The following is a 21,859-nucleotide window of genomic DNA, read 5'->3' on the forward strand; positions in this document are numbered from 1 at the left end:
ACCCCCAACCTACCCAGGGCCTCTTGCACACCCCTTCTTTGCCACAGCCACCCTCATCCAACTCCTTCCAGGTGAACTGTTGCCTCTGTTGCTCTTTCAACAGATACAGCCTGTCCTGCTGAGTATTTCCAGTGTTTTCTGTTTTATTTTAGATTTCCAGCATCTGTACCTTATTGATTTTCAGATTCTGATATCGTTTGGCCTCTGTTGTTAATGAGGAATTTCGGTGACTTTTGGCTGTAATAACTAAAATTTAATGTTTCATGGAACATTATGAAGAAATGTGTAGAAGGATTCATCATATACTAAAATACTTAAGTTTTTTAAATGAAGTTTTTACAGCTCATTTCTAGTGTTATATATCATGGTGATGTAAATCATCCTAGTTTTTAGCTACCTTTTAACAAGTTGATTATCTGATCAAATACTTTTCGTGCCACAGCTCCGACAGCTGTAATAAAAGTTATTTATCGTTTTTCTTTCTCTCATGCAGTATCTGCTAGATGTAATTTTAAGGAATTATGATAAGAAAGTAATGCTCATAACCTGGATGATTATCAATGCTCATTCTAATGCTTGCATTTATGTATGAATTCTGTTGCTTTTTATCCTGGAGTATATTGGAAGGTCATATTGGGCTTCTGCAGTATACGTCTCCACAAACATAGCAGAGTCCTAGAATTACAAGTGGTAATTTAATGTACAACTCATATAATTCTGGTTTTATATTGGAGAATATGAACCCTTAAAAACAACAAACTGCTTTGATTACATTCATTCACACTTATCTTCAATTGACAAGCTCATCCCTGAGTGAAAAGATTGTAGATTCAAGATTGAATGCAAAAACGTATGAAGGCTTCACTCAGAGATGGCATCCTCCAGACTAGATGTTAAACCAAGTCCCATCTCATTCCTTATGTGAATATAACTGGTAGGTGAGGGGTATGTGGTTAATGCAGATGCTCTGACACACTATTGATGTGCAAGTGCTGTGATTATTGGTCTTGAAAGTAAACTGCATGATGACTCAATTGCAAAGCCTGCTGTCAACTTCTTTTAGAGTTTTGTTGTCCAATTTTACTGGCGTCCTCACTCAAAGGTGAGTTAATTTCAGTTAAATTTTGCGAGGTATATTAGAAGGTGTTCGATTTTAATTTGTGGCTTTAAAATAAGCTTTAGCTTCAGGAGGAAGACCCATTTCAATACTGAATGTATGACTTCAGTTGGCTTTTCTCTTGATATACCGCTTAGCTTACGTGGCTGCTGTGGAGGACTCCAGGTTAAGCTGAAGTGCAGGGTCTCAGGTTCCTTCTCCCTAATGTTCTCCTGGCTAATGTTCAGTTTCTGGAAAATAACATTGAAGACCTCAGAGAAAGACTGAATTACCAGAGTGTCATTGGGGACTGTAGTGTACTGTGCTTTGCAGTGATATAGCTTGCTCCCAGGATTCTGGACAGAGCACTGCAGCCCGAGGACTTCACCATCCACCACATGGACCAACGGCATCATCAACTGAAGGAAGATGCTGAGGCATTTGCTTCTTGATTAACTCCTCATGGGGATCATACATAACCGTTCTGTCTCAGTACTGCTCTCACAACCTAGAACATCTGGCAGTCAGGTGCTGTCCGTTCTATCTGCTGATGGATTTCTCTGCTGCCATTGTGGTAATGGTGTACATTGCACCCCTGGCAAATGTTAAACTGGTACTGGAAGAGCTGAGAATTGTGATCAACAGTCACTAGGTAGTGCACCCTGAAACCTTTCTGATCATTATGGGGACTTCCATCAGGCCAGCTTTAAGAAGTCTGATAAACTGCCACCAACGTGTCACTTGTAGAATCTGAGAAGTCAACACACTCGATCAAATGCGCTGGCGTCCACATTTTGGAGCGTCCAATCACACGGCTGTACTGCTACTCTCAACTCATAGGCAGAGACTGAGGACCAGAGCATCAGTGGCGAGGACTGCTAACATATCGTCAAGGGAGGCAGCAAAGGGTTTATAGGACCGCTTTGAATTGATGGACTTAGCCATACTCAGGAATTGATTTTCAGATCTTAATATGTCACGACTGTCACTGACTTCATCAAGGCCTGCGTGGATGAGTATTTACCTTTTGAGAACATACCAAGTTTTCCCAAACCAGAAGTCCTGGATGCAACAGTATGTTGAGAGCTAGACCTGTGGTGATCGATACCGGCAATCCAGAATCCTACAAGGGGTCCAGGTACAACCTCTAGAAGGCTATTGTGAGAACAAAGACAATTCTGTGGGACACAATTGAATGTAAAATGGCTTTTGCAAGGTTTGCATGTTATTACATTTTATAAGGAGAAGCCAACAGCATAAGTGGTAGTGATTCTTCACTCCCTGTTGAACTCAATGCCTTTAATGCCCGCTTTGAAAGGGAAAATAACACCACACCTGTGTGAATTCTACAGCATTCAATGACCCTATAATATTTATCTCCAAGGCCAATGTCAGAACATCCCTCTAAGGGGTGAATTCTTACAAAATGTCAGGCCCAAAGGTGTACCAGGTCAGGTACTGAAAATCGGTGCTGACCAACTGGAGTGTTCAAGGAAACTTCAGTTTCTCACTGCTGTGGTTTGAGGTTCGCATCTGCTTCAAAAGGACAGCAATCATGCCAGTGCCAAGAAGAGCAAAGTGAGCTGCCTGGATGATTATGGAGATTTAGCACTCATATCTGGCATAATGATGTGTTTTGAGAAGTTGGTTATAACTGGAGTTACCTCCTGCCTTCCAGGATTTACTTTGATTCTTGCTTCTCCCCTAGTCTTGTCTTCTTTCTCTCTCTTTATCTTGCACACAATCTCTTTTTCTTTCTCAAATTTCTTTTCTCTCTCTTACTCCCTTCTCTTCTCACTCATGTTCTTTCTATCTCTTCTCTCCTTTTCAACTTCTTGTCTTTCTTTTTCCCGTCTTCCTTTTTCTTTTAGTTTGTTGTGAATATCTCTGAATTTGCTAATTTCTTGAGAAATTAGGTGTTTATCCTCTTCCATTTCTATAGCACTTATGTCATTCTCCTCTTCCTTTTCCTTTTACTTCTTTTAAGGATGTTCATCTTGGTTTTAAGAAGGTGCATTTAGTTCACTGAAGTAATTTCTTATTAATCCTTTTATTACTCCCTTTTTGATCGGATCTCTCCTCTTAGTTTCCTCATCCGCAGCATCATCTGATGAATCATTTATTTGCATCTCTTCATTGTCTCCTTTTCTTTTTAGTCTTTGCATCTGCTTTTAGTTTTTCATCTCCCACTTGAAGTTCATGTAATAACTTTAGTGCACACAGAGTAGAATCTGGTTCTTTATACTCACAAAAGCCAAATGCTTGCAACCTTCCTGAAGCTCCTTGAGCTGTTATCTAACTTAAAAAGTTATTTTGCAAGTAACTACCTAATTAACATATGTTACGAACCCCGTAACTGAGTCACTTACCAGCAAAGATAGAGAGGTCCGCTGAAGTCTGATGGTATTATTTTTAAACGTTTTTATTTTTAAAGGGGCACAAAAGTAAGGTTAATACAAACATTCTGATAATATACGTCGTCAATACTCAATCTAAAGCGCGGGTATAGTAGTAATCAACAATAAGAAGTAGCTCTATCGTTTGTCTAGGGGTAAAACTATTGTCCGATGGAAATATAAAAGTCTCGCCAGTTCATGAAGGCTTTTAGCCGTTTGAGGGACCGCTGGGTGTTCACGGGTTGGAGAGAGAAAATAAACTTGCCAGCCTTTTGGACTCAAAGCGTTGAATCGGGAACGTGAGTTCCCCATTGTCAGTTCGGAATCCTTCTCGGGGTTATCAGCCACACGTGACTCCCGAACAGCTTCCCATCCTTACGGGAGCGATGAGCGATGGTGTCTCCGTCTGGGCGTCGCTGGAGTACTGCCTCCTGCAGTCTCCTTTTTATCATGACTGGCAGATTTGAAAATGTCAATCAAGGTAGGGTGATACAATCCCCACCCCACATTGCCCGAGGGTGTCCATGTCCCTGATAGCTGGCATGTACTATAGAGTTGCAATTCACACAGGTGCCTCTAAGAACAATGGTCAAATCCGTTGCATTGTCTCTCATTTCCTGGGTCCAAGACCCGAATTAATAGCGATCTTGCGATTCTCCGGAAGGAGGGGGCTGGTCCCGCACCCTTCGGCCCCTCAGAGCTGTGTTATATTCATAACACATATCATAAACTTTCTCAGATATGTTGCCTACAAAAACTGTTGTAGTTGGAACATTACTTTTGTTACTTTCACGCTTCCTCTAAGCACCATGGTCTCTCCTTGGTCCAAAATGCTTTCCAACCAGAGGCACAGAGGTTGGCAGCAGTACCTGTTGACCCACTGTTGGGCAACGGTTCCTTGTGAACAGCTTTGATATCATCCAGTACTTTTCTTAATTTGTTTTCAGTTCACTCTAATAGAAGGGATGTGGCATACAAATGGCAGATAGATTTCCAATCAAATTGTAGTTGTCTCAGCCACTCATGTCTCCACAATGCTGTCCCTCCTGTTTTTACCACATACAAGTCTAATGTGGTTTGTTGGTTTTTGTATTTTACTTTTATAAATGTCATTCCCATAGGAGTTATATTTTCTCCAGTATTAATTATTAATTGGATTTAGTTCACTATCTTTGAAATGCTGTTCAAACTCATTTTGTGAAATGACTGAAGCAGCTGAGCCAGTCCCAATTCTATTTTAATTAATTTGCTTTTCACTTCCAGTGTAAGTCATATTGTCGGTCTATTGTTATTTTGCACATTGTAAATCTCAAGGCTACGCAGTCATGTGTCTCTAATCAATATCAGATTTATTTTATCAACAGCACACAAATTGGTACTCTTTAAAACTGCATCTTGATTGCTTTTCTTTTTCTCTTCCCTATGCAGTCCATTTATTTTTGTCTGCCTAAGATGCTCTTTATATGTGACCTATTTTGTTGCATTTTCTGCATTCTGCTTTAAACCTGCATTGGTCTGATGTATGTGAGCCCCTGCTACAATGGTAACACAAATTGTTCAGCCAGGCGGTTTCTGTTTAGACATTGCAATTTTGTTTACGTTCACTTTCATTCCTGACTGCATCTCAATTGCACCTCTGTCTGCTGTTTGCATTGATAGAGATTCAACTCTTTTAAATGTGAGTTAGGAGCTGTTTTTGAATGCTTTCTTGCAAGATTCCACAAACTAAATGATCTCTTAGTACATCATTAAGCCCATTATTCAATTGACAATGCTCAGACAATCTCTTCATTTCCGCCACATACTCTCCTTCCTTTTGATCCACTTATGAAACTTAAAGCTTTGTGCAATCAACAGCGGCTTCGGTTCTAAGTGTTCTTGTATTATTTTCTCGATATCAGCAAAGCTCATTTTGGCTGGTTTGGTTGGAGCAGTTAAACTCTGCAATAAACTGTATGCCTTTAAAGCCAATGCACTAGGCAGAACTGCCTCTTGTTTCTCATTGGCTACTCCATGTATTTTAAAATACTGTTCAATCTATTCTGTATACAATATCCAGTTATCAATTGTGTAATCCTTCTGATGTAGCTAGCATTTTCTGCTTTTTAAAAAAATTATCACCTGGTACTTACTCTCCCCCGCCCCCGCCCCCTCTGCCCCTGCTCCCTCTCCCCTGCCCTCTCTATTCTTCCGTTTTCTGCTTTTTAAAAAAAACTCAAAGGAAATGTTTTGCACTTTTTTTTAAACTCAACTGTTTCTCGTCATGCTCTTTTTTAAACTTGAGCATCCTGTTGTGCTTCAACAGGTAGTAGCCACCTGAGGTTCATTTAAAACTTATTCGTTGCCACTGTTATGTTTTGTAACTCCAAAACAAAAACTAATTGAAAGGAAAACATGAGAGCTGGGAATGCGAGTCTAACTTTGTCTTTACTTTTAGCAAAAAAGAATGCTTCATCAAACAACATTTTAACAATATTGCTGAAACATTAAATACACGGCACTGTCCACCATCAGATTTCATGATTGGTACTTCATTATTCCTTAATTCATAGTAATATTATGTCTTTGCACTATGCTACTGCTGCAAAACAGCAAATTTCATATTATATAAGACTGTGATAATCTGATTCTAAACTGCAGAGGACTGCATTCACATCATAGTCTGTAATCCATTGTCCAATACACAAGTCTGAGGTGTTATTATCATCTTGATCTGCAGTACATAATGCTGACTCCCTGTTAGTGTTCCACCTTTAGCACTGTAATAAATTGGAGGCTACTTAGTAGTGACGTAGAAGATGTGGGTAAATGCTGCCTTGGGAAATGTGCTATTAATGATTTAATTATGCTTCAAAATATGGATGAGAGTGGCTGTTGTTTGAGCATAGGAAATGATTATTGATGCCACCAATGAAGTGAATAAATCTTTTAAAAATTGCATCTGTAAAAATGCAAAAATATGTGTGTACATCTGCAATGCCCATTTAAGTTACTACTGAGTCACAAAACCACTGAAACTGATGGCAAAAAACAGCCTCCAGCGAGTGCAGCTACTGGTCACTTAGAAAATAGAAATAGTTTCTGACTTGCCGGAGTTGACGCATGATTCTTTTGAGAATTTATTAAATCCATTTTAAGGTTCTTGCAGGAGTGTTTGGAAATCTTGAATTCATTCCCTCTAGAGAATACTTAAAGCTGAATAAACTAGCACAAGATGATTGCAATGAAAAGCTGTATTTTGCAGGTTTCTTTACCTGCTTTATATTTTAGTTATAGATAGATCACATGCCATTTATGAGCTGTACCATAATTTGTGCAAAATACCTATTATATAATTCCTTCTATTCTTACTATTTTTGTGATCTATGGCTCATAAGAATTGAAGCCATTCAGCTCTCATGCCTGCTCTACCATTCGGTAAGTTATGAATGATCTTTTGATTCATCGCTGCTTTCCCAAACTGACCCCATTTCCCCTGATGCCCTAAATATCAAAAAATCTAGGGATCTTTGTCTTTAATATGCATAGTTAACAACTGAGCCTCCATTGCCTTTTTGGTTGTGAAGCAAAACTTGAACACAAAGTGTTTTCATTCTCCCGAACATTACCATGGGAGAGCTGCTCTTATAAATGTTGTCTTCCAGAGCAGAAGTAAAACCAATCTCCTTGGTGTCCTAGGTCAATGTAACTTGGTGAGAGGATACAAAAGATTGAAGATGCTAGAATCTGCATCAACAAACAGTTTGTGGTGAGGGTAGTGTGGTTGTTGCAAGTGCTCTGCAGCATTGTCGATGTGGAAGCGTTTTCCCTATGGTAACTTTGATTCTGAGACCACCTAAGCTCTTTCATAATTCATTCCAGTCTCGTTTTAAGATGGTGGCTAAAGATTCATCACCCTGTGAAGAAATTTCTGATCATCTCTTTTCTGAATGCTGACTGCATATTTTAAAACTATAATGTCTTGATACTTGATATCCCAGCTCAGGGAAACAACAAATTTACATCTTCCTTGTCAGAATTGTTTCAATGAGGTCAATTCTCATTCTTCAGCACGTAGGTTTGGTGTGCATAATCGCTCCTCAAATGACAAATTCATAATCCCTGGAATCTCTCTAGTGACATTTCATTTCCTGGTTCAAATTTTTATCATCACTAAATATATTTTTCAATTTGTTTGTGTGTGTTTTTGTTTTTTTTCTGCATAACCATTGTTCATGATTTACTGTGAGCATGATACTTCATTTATTTTACTGTCATTTGAACTTTTAAACATATGTTGTACTTTCTGCAGTTTAGTCTCTTATGCCGGTGTTTACCTTGTTCTTATTAATGTCTTCATTCTGACCTGCACTTTTGAATTAAAATTATTAATCACTTATCTATGTGATCCCTGTAGGTTAGAAATTTTCATGATAAAGAAGAATAAAGGAGTGATGTGGCCAGAAGTTGTCATTGGTGACAGAAGAGGTGAATTCATCGTGAATCCTAGTCAAACGTCTGAACTGAATGAACGTTTATTAAACCTAACCTCTGAAGAACTGGTAAATAAATCAATTGAAAGCTTTGTTGCAATCTCCAATATGTATGTCTATCTGGTAAAATGGTGTAACCCTGTTTTTTTAAACACGCCATCGTTCATGATTTTCAAATTTAGAATGGTTTTTTTCTCAGTAAAACCCCTGGACTAATTTGCATTCTTACCATTTATGCATTATTATTCCAAGCTTTAGGTTGATTCATGCTTTTCCTAATGAAGAATACATTTACTAGGTAGATCACATGTGAAACTATCAGAATCTGATTATAATCTTGCATGAATTTATTGGGGTAATGTGGATCTTGAAGCATGCAGTAGAACACAGTATAGCAGCTTAATATATAAAAAAACGCTTGGTATTCTTAGTACAGGACAGGAAGTTGTACATGAAAGTTATTCTTGCCGATAAAGCAAAGGGTAAATGGTAGCAGGATGGGTTGTGGCTTTGCAAAAATAGTTTTAAGCTTGTAGTTTACCTACGAACAGTCCTTCACAGAGCCATAGGTGCTTACAGTGGAAGAAAGAAGATTAGAAAATGGACAATGTTTAAAAGTGGTCAAAGTGCTGCACCTACCCATTCACCTTCTCCCTCACCTCCATTCAGGGCCCTAGACAGTCTTTTCAGGTGAGGCAACTCTTCACCTGTGAATCTATTGGGGTCGTCTATTGTATCCAGTACTCCTAATGCGGGCTTCTCTATTTTGATGAGACTGATCATAAATTGGGGGGGCCACTTTTTCGAGCACCTCTGCTCCATCCACCAAAAACAGAATTGCCCAGTGGCCAACCATCTTAATTCCTATTTCTATTCCCATTCCCGTTCCAACATGTCATTCCATGGCCTCCACTTGTGCCACAATGTGGCCACTCTCAGGGTGGAGGAACAGCACCTCATATTCCATCTGGGTAGCCTCCAACCTGATGGCATAAACACAGATTTCTCCTTCTGGTAAACTTTTTTTCCCTCTCCCTTCCATCTTTTATTCCCCACTCTGCCCTCTTACTTCTTTTCACTTGCCCATCACCTCCCCCGGTGCCTCTCCTTCTTCCTTACTCCTATGGTCTACTCCCCTCTCTGATTCCTTCCTGCGCAATCCTTTCACCTTTCATTCCCACCTGGCTTCACCTGTCATCTTCTAGTTATCGTCCTTCCCCCCACCCCACAACTTTTTATTCTTGTGTCTTCCCCTTTCTTTTCTTGTCCTGAAGAAGGGTCTCAGCCCAAAATGCTGACTGTTCATTCCTGTAGATGCCGTCTGACCTGCTGAGTTCCAGCATTTTCCGTGTATTGTTTTGATCTCCAGCATCTGCACAATTTCGTGTGTAAAGGTGTTTCATAAGAACAGAAATTGGAACATTTGGCTTATATTTTTACATTTGATATTTAGTTATACTGAAGACAAAGTAGTAGGTGTCAAATTTCTTTATCAACATGATCTAATTTAATCACTCTGTTGGCATAACAATTTTTCTCATAAGAAAGTGAGCTGTGTCCTGTTAACAAGCACCAACTTCTGCACTATGGCTTTACAAGTGTGGATTTATTATTTGTTCTAATTCTACCAATGCATCAAAGTCTGTGTCTTCTTAGAGCCTTTTTTAAACAGTGGAACAACATTAGCTGTCCTCCAACCCTCCGATACCTCACCTGCCACTAAGAATGATTTAAATATCATTCCCCTGGCCCTGAGCTCATCTGCTTTTCCTACAATATTTCTTGCATTGAAATATATACAATTCAGAACATTAATCCCACCATGCTCTACCTTGTGCTTCCTGACTTTGTCTGTGGTCTTAACAACATATCTCCACTATTACTCTACTATCTTCTTTGGCACTGTGGTTCCCAACCTCCTGCAACTCTAGTTTAAACCACCTCATGCAGCACCAGCAAACCTTCCTGCTAGGATAATAGTTCCCCTGCAGTTCAGGTGCAAACCATCTGTTCTCTACACTTGTATGATCTTCCTATTTCTGGCCTCACGAGGACATATATAGGTAGCAATCCTAAAATCACAACTGTAGAGGTCCTGCCTTTTAACTTAGCAGCTAACTCTCTGAACTCACTTTGCAGAACCTTGTTCCTCTTCCTACCAATGTCATTGGTACCTATATGGATTTGACCTTACTTACTTACTCACCTTTCCTATTTAAGAATTCAAAGGACTTGATCTGAGATGTCAAAGACCCTGGCACCTGGGTGGCAAAATACCATCCTGGAATCTCATTCTCATCTACAGAACCCCCTTTTTTGTGCTCCTAACTAATGAATTCTCTATCAATACAGCATCCCTCTTCTACTCCTCCCCTTCTGAGCCACGATCCAGACTCAGTGCCAGAGACTGATCACTATGACTTTCTTTTGCTAGGTCATTCCCTCCTCCCTCAAAGAAGTATCCCAAGTGGTGTACTTGTTGTTGAGGGGGATGGCCACAGGGGTATTCTGCACTGGCTGTTTAACCACTTTCACTGTCTTGACTGTCCCCTAGTTTCCTATGTCCTGTACCTTGGGTATAACTACTTCTCTGTCTCTCCCATCTGTCACCCCCTCAGCTGCCTGAATGATACTGGAGTTCATCCAGATCCAGCTCTGACTCCTTACTGTGGACTATTAGAAGCTGCAGCTGGAAGCACTTCTTGAAGTTGAAATCATCAGAGACACTGGAGGTCTCCCTGCCTTCCCATATCCCACAAGAGAAGCATTCAATTACCCTCCCTACTGCTCTAACAATGCAAATATAAAGAAGGAAACAATAAATAAACTAGTGAAATCTACCTACAGCCTTTTGTCTTCTCTCACTCAAGCCTCTCAGTGCTGAAACCTCAAAGAGTTAAAGTCCCAAAATCCCCAGCCTACCACTGTCCACTCCAACAAATGTCGTTCAGCTTGCCCATGCCTTAGTTTAATTTGCACTTGCTAATGAATCCTGAGCTCTGATCTCTGTTTAAATGCCAAAACTCCCACAAGGTGCTGCTTTTTAATGCACACTTGCCAATCTGAGTGAGTCACTGCTCTTGCTCCCGATCTCTGATTCGCTGCTCAAATGCTGGCCGTTGCACATCCCTACACTCAAGTAATTCTATAGATCCGCAGAAGAGAGCATGCTCACTAGCTCTCTCAGTGCTTGGTATGGTAATTACACTGCAGTGGACAGGAAGGTCTACAACGCCCAATGCATCCCTAGCACCTGCGTACCTGCCATCAATGACATGTATACAGAAAAGGGCCAGTAATATCTTTGAAGATCCCACCCACTGTGTTCATGGACTGTTAGTCCCACTCCCATCAGAAAGGGGCTACATAATAACGATGCCAGGACCACTAGAGTCAAAAACAGTTACTTTCTGCAAGCAGTAGGGCTGATCAATGCCTCCACCCACTAACCCTACCACGAATGTATTATTTCCTGTCAGTCATGGCCTAGCATCACTATATGGATAGATAGTCAATCTATGTTTCTAAGCTGTCTTATGTATTGTATTGTGTTTTTTATTAATATTGTGTTCTTTATCTTTTGTGTTTTTTGTGCTAAATTGGTTCCACATTATTTTTGAATTTACCACCTTTCTCAAATGCTTTAGACCTTTACTTATTCATTATTATTAATTGAATCTTGAACTTTCAACATTTCAAATCTGGGAAAAAGATACAGGCTATCCACTCCATCTATGCCTCTCATAAACTGAAAAACGTGTCAGGTCTCATCCTCCATGGCCCAGGGTATCGGGGACTCAGTTGTAAGTGGTGAGATGCTCACTACCAGTAACTACAAGCTGCTCCAGACCACCAGTAGGTATCTCCCCAATTCCACTGCACCTTAAGCATGGTAGCCTTTGAGCTACTTTCTGGGCTGCAAGACCACTTCAGCTTTCACAGTCCTCTCCCTCGCCTCCAACAACGCTGATATTCGGTGACTCCATCGTTAGGAACATCAAGTCAAAGCTAAGTGTGACCTTCTGTTTTCCCAGAGCTGAAGTCTCTGAACTAATGTACAAGCTCTCTTGCCTGCTAACTGACTACCTCTGTGTAAAAAGGATTGCTGTCCACTTCGGCACAAATAACATTGTTCAGCAACAATCTGAGCCTCTCAAACGTAACTTTAGTAGTCTTTGAATTTCTAAGGATGAGTGTCAAGCACATTTTTATCTCTGGACTAATTTCCATGCTAGGTCGTGGTTCTGGGCATTTTAACAGGCTCCTCAGTCTGCATGATTGGCCTTAGAGTGCCAAACTTTCGCTTCATCAACAACTTTAACCTATTTTGGGAATGCACCATATTTTTTCAAACCTGATGGTCTTCACCCAAGCAGTCTGAGCTCACGGATGCTGTCTGCAAAAATATTCCACTGCACTCTGCAAACCTATGTGTATGACTATTTACCATCAATGGTGTGTACATGATGCTTTCTTAACTACTTCCTCCTTACAGTCCAGCAGTTCTGCAAATGTTACGCATCCTATTCACTGTATAGGTGTTAACAGAAATGTCCTTCTACTCTAAACATATACCTCCCCTGTTGCACTACTCCAAGCTACTCTGTTTAAGCTGGCTTGCCTAAATGTGAGATACCTTTCAAATAAGACCTTTTTCTTAACCAATTTTATTACCTCTACAGACCTTGATTTTTATGTTCTTAACTGAGACCTGGTTAAAGCCAAAAGAACACAGCCAGTTATCTGAACTGTGTCCCTCTGACCAGGACAGTTTGTACCAAGGCCTAGTGGGTGAGGTGGTGGGCTTGTCATCATGTTGAGAAAGCATTTTAGGTGCAATCTACTGTCTGTCAACATTTTTTCAAGTTTTGAGATGAATACGCTTAGAATTTGAGGTACAGATCCCGTTTATTGCCAATGCCTGTTTTCACTCGGAATCCTCAGGGCTCTTATCCTGTCTTCAAAGGTTAATTTATTATCAAAGTATTCAACTCTGCCATTCTTCTTCCCCAGGTAGCCATGAAACAGAAAAAGAAAAGAAAGGCAGCATAATCATCAACCTCCAAATGTCCCCTCCCTGCAGTTTAAAAAAATGAGGAAGATTTGGCGTAAAACACAGAATATTAAAAAACCCTAAGATTAAAAAAAAAGGTCTGTAGTCCATGTCCTTGTCAAAAATCTAGGTAACATTCTCCGGGCACAGAGGGAGGGTTTCCCTCTCTGGTAGCAGAGCAAAAGACAGGCAACTGGTGTTCACCTCCGGCATTTGCCTCGATGTTACAATCTCCCTAATCGCTTTAATCGGCGAAATGGAGTCAAACATCGGCTTGCACCCGTCCCACGACTTGCCTGCCATGAGATTCTCGTATGCTACTTCTGCCTTCAAGAATCCTCTCAGAGACTGCAGAGTGCTGGAACAGTCAAACAATCTCGAAACAGAAAATCACAGACTCCACAACAGTTCCAAAATCACATCCAAGATGAAAAACAAACATATATTATGTAAATTCTATTACATTGAACAATGACAGGATTCTCATCTCTGGTGATTTTAGTATTCAAATTAATTATTTCTCAAATATGACCTCAATGGCAGCTGAATTCATGAGCTTACTAAGCAGGCTGTATCTTACCTAGCATGTCTCTGAGCTCACCAGTTGACTTGGAAATGCACTTGATTTAGTAATGACAAAAGGCTTAAATATTATTATTGTCTTTCTGTCTGATACCACTATCTCAGATCATTTTTGTGTACTTTTTGATGCCCTCCTGCCTGGAACCAAGACCATGAAACAAATTACATTTATAAAAGCAGTTTCTTAATGCTACAATGCAAATTAAATTCTCTGAGCTGGCTAGTTTATCTAACCCATGTGACTTAAACTCAGTAAATAAAATGGGTGATTCTTTCAACAATAATTTGGCAACAATATTAAACACATGACCCCACTTAGGGTTAAAAAGAAATTGCCTCACAAAGCATCACCATGGTTAAACAATTCCGTATATGAACTTGAGATCATGCAGAGTAGCTGAGAGAAAATTAAGGAAAACTGAGCTAGAAGTCTACCGTAATATTTTCAAGGAAAGAGTAAGCTCCTCTCTGCAAGACGAGCCCATTTCTCCAAGATTATTATGAAGAATAGCGGTCATTCAAGAATATTGTTCTCAACTATAAACCAACTGTACAACTGTGCCCAACCTATAATGTTCCCAGTCAAGCATCTGCCACAAAATGTGAGGTGTTTGCAATTATCAATAAAATTACTTCCATTAGGGAGAGTATAGCTATAAATACTGGTAACTCTGCAGCCAACCTCTTAAAAAGATGGTAACCATGTCAAAATTTACAAGTATTTCTGATTCAGAACTCTATAAGATTGTAACAAAGAGCAAACCATCTACTTGTTGTCTCAACTCTGTCTCTACTAAACTTTTTAAGGACTCTTTAAATAGTGTTTTCAATTCTGTTAGGAAAATTATTAACATATCCCTTGAAATTGGAGTTTTTCCAGATGCTTTCAAAACTGCGGCTGTCAAACTCCTACCTTGATAGTGAAGTACTAACTACAGGCCTATATCCAATTTTCCCTTCCTGGGCAAGATACTCGAGAAAGTAATTTTCAACTAACACAACAATTTTCTGAATGAGAACAATATTCCAGAATAATTTGAGTCAGATTGGAGAGCAAGCCACGGCACAGAGATGGCCTTTACCAACATTGTCAGTGACCTAGGCTCAGCACTGATGCCAACAGAGTCTCCATTCTAATTCTTCTGGATCTAAGTGTAGCTTTTGACACAATTGACCACTAAATTCTCCTTAATCACCATTGGCCTCACTGGTAGTGCCATAAATTGGTTTTGTTCAGTTATCTTAGAGAAAATTTTTTTGTGTCTTGGAGACCAGTTTTCTTTTTTTTTGTGATTTATTTTTTATTGAAGTCCATCAAACAAATATTTCCATAAGATGTATTTCAGATATTGTACATATATATCATGTAGTCATATCTGCCACAAATCTCCACATAATATTTATCTGAGGTATACACTTTCAGAGAAGAGAGGAAAGAAAGAACAAGCGAAAGGAGAAAACTATGTACAAGTACGGAGTGATTTTTTTTTTAACAACATATTCATTGTTTTGTGAGGATAAAATCAGGCCTAAGAGGTGTTATGTAGTTAAACCAATTTTCCTAGTATGAATCAGATTGTTCCAACTTATGATTAACAGATGCTGTTATCTTCTCCATTTTGTAAATGTTCATTGTAATTTCCATCCATGCATTTAAGGTTGGGCTGACCCGTGATAACCATTTCCTAGTAAGAGTCTTTTTACCAGCCACCAGCAGTATATTTTTTAAATATTTATCTCTTTTCAACCATTCTTGAGATATATACTCAAAATATATGGTTTAACTTTCTAAGGGTATTTCACATTTAAAGATGTCTTGTAGAGCATTATGTATCCCACTCCAATAGTCTTTGATAATGGGGCATTCCCAGAATATATGATAATGGTTTGCATTTTGATTTCCAAAATTTCTCCTAATTCTCCCATTACTATCATAATGGGATTTCTGAGAGGGTGTAATAAAATATCTTATCAAGTTTGTCCATCCGAACTTCCTCCATTTCTGTGAACTGGTACACTTCCATTGATACCTCCTTATTATTGTCCATTCTTCCTCCTTCCATCCTTCCTTCTCCCATTTTGTTTTAATGTATGAAGTCAAATGTGTTTTAAGATTTGACTAACCCTTATACATGCTTGAAATGATTCGACTACTGTTATCTGAATTATATGCTTTTCTAAATAGCTCTATCAAACATGTTCTTACCTTGATTACATTTTTAACCTTCCTATTAACATATTGTCACTTCTGTAAATACAGATAAAAGTCTTGTTTTTCCAATAAGTGTTTCTCTTTAAGTATTTCAAAACTGAACAATGTTCCTTCTTTCATTATATTACAAAGAGCTGTATTTCCTTTAGCTGTCCGGTCCTTAAGTCTAGCATCCAGTTTATTCAGCGTAAAATCCGAGTCATATGCACACCATTTAAGAATTGCAATATCTCCCTCTAGTTTATATTCTTTTATAATAGTTTTCCATATCTTAAGAGTCCTTTTCACCCATGAGTTATCAATAGTATTTATGTACCTTTGTAGGTTGTTATCAGCCAAAATTGCCTGTATGGGGATGGGAAATATCCCCTCCTTAATGTTTTTCTGTTGAGCGTCATATGATGGGTTGCACCAACATATCACAGCTCTCACCTGTGCTGCAAAATAATAATCTCTGAGAGAAGGTAGGCCCTATCCCCCCACCTTTCCTTGGCTAATTGCAAAGTTTTGAGACGAACTCTAGGCCTTTTACCTTGCCAAATATATCTTGATAACATTTTGTACCATTTATTGAATTGATTTTGATTAATCTCTATTGGTAGGGTCTGAAAGAGATACAATAGTCTGGGCAGTATATTCATTTTAATAGATTTAATCCTTGAACGGAGACTAAAAAAAGGAATTAGGTTCCATCCTGTTATATCTTTCTTAATTTTTTTAAATATAGGCTGATAATTGTATTCTGATAATTTTGCCAAATCTTTTGGCATGATGCCCAAATATTTGAACGACTGTTTGCTATGCCCAGGGATATCTACTTTCAACTTCTCTTGGTGGGCTATAGTTATAAGAAAGTAATTGGGTTTTATCTAGCAAACACGAGGAAATCTGCAGATGCTGGAAATTCAAACAACACACACAAAATGCTGGTGGAACACAGCAGGCCAGGCAGCATCTATAAGGAGAAGCACTGTCGATGTTTCGGACCAAGACCCTTCGTCCTGACAGTGCTTCTCCTTATAGATGCTGCCTGGCCTGCTGTGTTCCACCAGCATTTTGTGTGTGTTGTTTGAGTTTTATCTATGTTGATCTTGTATCCTGATAATTGACCATATTGTTCAAAGGATTGCATCAATTTAGGTAAAGAGTATGTTGGTTGCCCTAGATAGATCAAAATGTCATCCGTGTAACAGGCCAATTTATGCTCTGTCCCTTTAATAGTAATTCCCCTGATATCTTCATTTTGTCTGATGTATTGAGCTAATGGTTCCAGATATAATGTGAAGAGTAGCAGTGACCATGCACAACCCTGTCTCGTGCCCTTTTCTAGGGTAAAACTATTTGATAAGTCTCCATTGATTTTAATCCTAGCAGTAGGGTTGTCATATGCCTGTATAGTGTTAATAATTGTGTTATGGAAACCAAATCTATGTAAAACTCTATAAAGAAAATTCCAATTAACTGAATCAAATGCCTTTTCAGTGACCACGCTTATCACTATCGCTTCGATTTTTTTTGTATATGATCCATAATGTGAAGTGTCTTTTGTATATTGTCTTGTGTTTGGCATTGTTGTATAAAACCTGTCTGATCGTGATGTATCAGTATGGATAGAAACTCTTCTAATTGTTTGGCCATGATGAAGGTAAATAATCTATAATCTACATTAAGAACGGATATTGGTCTAAATGACCCACATTCCATTTTATCCTTGCCTTCTTTCAGTATAGCTGAGATTATCGCTTCCTTCCAGCTGGGTGGCATTTGTGCCTTTTTTAGAGTTCAGTTCAGTGTGGGGAGTAAGACAGGAATTAGCTCATTTTTAAATTCTTTGTACCACTCTGCTGTATACCCATCTGATCCTGGTGACTTGCTTAATTTAAGCCTACTAATTGCAGCTTTTAGTTCAACTTCAGTTATGTCAGCAGTCATTGTTCTATTTTGTTCTTCGCTTAAAGTGGGTAACTCTAGAGAATTCAGGAAGATGTCAGTTTGGGTTATGCTTTCCCCTGGAACTTTGGAATGTAGAGTTTTGTAAAGCACTTCAAAAGCTTTTTGAATTTCACTTAGCTTATTTTTTATTATTTTTGCTCCTGGATCCCTAATTCTATGAATTGTATTTTCTGCTATCTTTTTTTTTTCAGTTTCCACGCCAGTATTTTCATAGACTTAGATCCACTTTCATAATGTCTCTGTTTCAGAAACGTTAAATTTTTCCTGATTTCTTGTGTAGCCAAACTATTAATTTCATTCCTATTTTTAAAAAATTTCCTCTAACGTATCCTGTGCCAAATTCAATTTGTGTTTTTTTTTAGTTCCTTCAGCCTATTTTGTAATTCCTCTGATGTTTTATTCTGTATTTTTTTCTTAAATGAAGATATTGCTATAATTTTCCCTCTTAAGACAGCCTTCAGAGTATCCCATAGAATGGGAGGTGAAACCTCTCCATTATCATTGAATTCTAAGTAAAGACCAATTTCTTTTTTAATTTGTTCCTTAAAGTAGGGATCATTGAGTAGTCTTGAATTTAGTTTCCAAATAGTGTTCTTTTGTTGTAGGTCAAAATCAACAGATAAATATATAGGTGCATGGTCACTTACATCTGTTGTCCCAATTCCACAGGTTTCTATTTTGTCTTTGTCTTTTCCAAATGTTATGAAATAGTCTATTCTTGTATATACAGAATGGGGGGCAGAATAATGAGTGTAATCTCTTCTGTTGGGGAAAAGGTCCCTCCATATATCAATTAAACCAACATCCTCAAAAAGTGTATTTACTTTCTTGTGTAAGGATTTTGTTTCATAGGTTTTTCTATTGGAAGAATCTAACTTTGGTTATAATTGTAGATATAAGTCTCCCCCACATATCAAGAGACCTTCTGTTTCTGTTATCATAATATTAGTAATTTTCTTGAAGAAACTAATATCACTTCCTGGGGGTGCGTATATAATTCAATAGAGTAACTGAATTTCCGTCTATATTCCCCCTTACCAGAATATATCTGCCCTCCTTATCTCCCATTTTGAATACTTTTTCAAAATTTAGAATGCTTGAGATAAGAATAGCAACTCCCCTCCTGTGTCCTGATTTATATGAGGAGAAAAACAAATTAGTGAAGCCCATTCTCTTTAGTTTTCCATGCTCATTATCACTTAAGTGAGTTTCCTGTAAATATACTTCATGGGCTTGTTCTTTTTTCATTTTTGGATAGAATTTTACTTTGTTTGATTGGATTCCATTGACATTAAAAGAAATGTATTTTACTTTGTCCTTAGCCATGTGTATTTATCTGTCAATATATCATCGAAATTAGCAGAATGAAACTTACTCGATTTACTCCCTGAACAAATAAGAACCAAGAAACGCGAATAATAAAAAAAAGGCAACAAAAGTGTGATTCCAAGACTGAGGTCTGTAGTAGATGACCCTGGGTTGAGCTAGACGAAATATCTAGCTGTGGGGGATAGCCCCTCCTACCTGTGAGTTGTGGACCCCTATTGCAGTACCCATAAAAGTAAGTGAACAAATCTATGTCCATTACAAAGAAAAGATTTTCCTGTGTATTCCTCCCATATATATATATATTCTCATTTCGGTGGGGGAAAAGGAGTGAATGAATGAATAAAAAAGAATAATTGAGTAATATAAAATCCACATTATAATAAGTATTTCTTGAGATAGGTATAGCACTGTCTATTTTTGCTTCTGTTTAACTTATCAATTCTTTTAAAGTCAGCCAAACCTTATGGCTCTTCTGGAGGGGGTGAGGGCTGTCTTTGGAAAACTCCCAGTCTCTTACTGATATACTTCTCTCGCCCTCCACCTGTCCTCTGCTTTCTTGATTCTCTCGCTATTTCCGAAGCAGAGCAGGATAACTGCTCAGCCAGGCTTTCCCTCGGTTTGATCACGCTGACAGGCAACACTCTAGCCTTCTTGTCTGTAGTCGCCTCTTCCACTGTCTGATACAGTTGGATCCCATCTTCATAAAACACCCGCAGTTTAGCAGGGTACAGAGTTTAGAATCTATTCTTTCCTTGCTTTAATAGTCGCTTTACTTCAGAGTATTCTTTAAGTTTCTGCAGGACCGCCAGGGGGTAATCTTGATCGAAATATATAAATTTCCCGTCCAAAAACACCCTCTTCTTTCCCCAGGCCCTTCGTAGAATCTCCACCTTGGTATTGTATTGAAGGAATCTAATTACTATTGAGTGTGGCTTATCTTCTCTGTCTCCAGTAGGCCATGGGGCAAGCGCATGATGCGCCCTCTCAGTTTCAAGCTCCATAGTTGAAGAAATCTCTAGTGTGTCCCGCAGCAACTTTCCTACAAACTCCATCATAGACAAACCCACCGCTCCTTCAGGAACATTGTATATCCTGATATTTTTCCACCATGATCTTCCCTCCTAGTCAAGCAGTTTACTTTCTTGTTGATTTAATGTTTTTATCTTCTAACTTAGTATTCGTTGCAGGTTTTGCACGCAATCTTCCGCCTAACCTTGGTGCAATTTCCACAATAGCTGGAAATCTGGTCCACCAGCACCTTGTGGCAATGGCTGTTCTAGCTGTGCCGCTGTTCAGTTAACATGAAATTGTTTCTGGGTGCTAGTGCAGCCACTCCATGGTGCTTGTAAGACTGCCCTTGGAGTAATACGTATAGCTTTTATCTCCTTGCCTAAAGAGAAAAGTGTAGACTCTCCAGAGAAGAAGTTCATCAGACTGGTACCTGGGATGAAAGTTTTGCTGTTTGAGAAGAGATTGACTGGGCGTGGTGTCTATAGACTATAGTTTAGAAGGAGAAGTAATCTAATGGAAGCTTATAAAACTGTTACTGGCTTGAACAGGTGGATGCAGAGAGAATATTTCCTGGGGCTTCAGGATCTAGAACTTGGAGTTATTCTCAAAATGAGGGATTGGCCATTTAGACTGAAATGAGGTGAATCTTTGGAACTCTTTACCCAAGGAAGCTAAAGAGCCTGGGTCATTGTGTTAATTCAAAGCAGAGGTCGATAGCTTTCTGGATTTTAAGGGAATTAAGTAAGTGGGTTAATGAATGGAGCAGAGGCTGAAGATCATCCATTTCTTATGTCCTTATTTACATAAACAGGAAATACAATTTCCTAATTTATCCACCCTGCATCATTCATTGTAATCCAATTTTAATTCAGCCTTTGTTAAAATGTGGGAATAACATTGTCATTGTATTTCAACATATTTAAAGCTTACAGTGTTTTAAGGATACATACTAGAATCCTACTCCATTGCATCTTCAATATTGCTCACTGCAAAAGGTGGTTTTGAGTCATACAGACCTGGAGATTCTGCTTTTGACTGAAATCTAAATGGGAGAACTTGCAAGCAGTCCTTCACCACTCTAGAGTGAATAAAAAAATGAAGTGGCTCAACATGCTAGATGCAGGAAAATGCAACTGCTAGAAACTATGTATGTGGAGCTTTGACAGTGTGATAGAGTGGAGATGCATCAGTGACTGATTGTCCATTAAAACTCACTACTTGGCATTACCCTGCATTAGTCAGCACCATCTGTAGAAGAGTAAGGTTTTAAGAGCGTGGCACGATATATCTGCAGAATCCGGGGCCTTGATATTATGTTCTTGTGTATAATTGACAGAATGCAGACCCTGAAAGAGGCAAGCAACCCTGCAATGCTCAGGAGCTGGAAGAATGTGACCGCTTCCCCGAGGATACCTCCAGTTTAACACGATTTGACAGCAACACCTTGAAAGCAACACATGTGGTAAGAGGCACCTACCTGTTTTATAAATGGTGGAACTGGGAGTTGTTGCTGCCCTTAACAGCTTCATTACACATGAACTACTAAATCATTCACGAAGTCATTGAATGCCACGTGCATTTTAAAAAATGGTCTGCATTGAATGACAGATATGTTTTCTCCATGACATTATTATTAATGAGTTGTATATCAAATATCAGAATGAAATGTATGACAGAACCCATTGCATTCAGAATTCCCATACTGAAGCAGTACTTTTAGACCTGGGGCCAGGCCCAGTTCTAATGCTATTTCCA

At 38.9% G+C, this 21,859-nt stretch overlaps 1 protein-coding gene across 1 annotated transcript in view; it reads left to right on the forward strand.

Moving 5' to 3' along the window:
• Positions 1 to 21,859, forward strand: part of nudcd1 (NudC domain containing 1) — a 169,842-nt gene that overhangs the window by 98,905 nt on the left and 49,078 nt on the right. Inside the window, exons 7-8 of the mRNA XM_073050012.1 lie at positions 7,889 to 8,033; positions 21,441 to 21,566. Of these exons, the coding sequence (XP_072906113.1) occupies positions 7,889 to 8,033; positions 21,441 to 21,566 (271 nt within the window). The remainder of the gene's footprint in view (positions 1 to 7,888; positions 8,034 to 21,440; positions 21,567 to 21,859) is intronic.

This window comes from Hemitrygon akajei, chromosome 1 (genome assembly GCF_048418815.1).
Source record: "Hemitrygon akajei chromosome 1, sHemAka1.3, whole genome shotgun sequence".
Classification (NCBI taxonomy): domain Eukaryota; kingdom Metazoa; phylum Chordata; class Chondrichthyes; order Myliobatiformes; family Dasyatidae; genus Hemitrygon; species Hemitrygon akajei.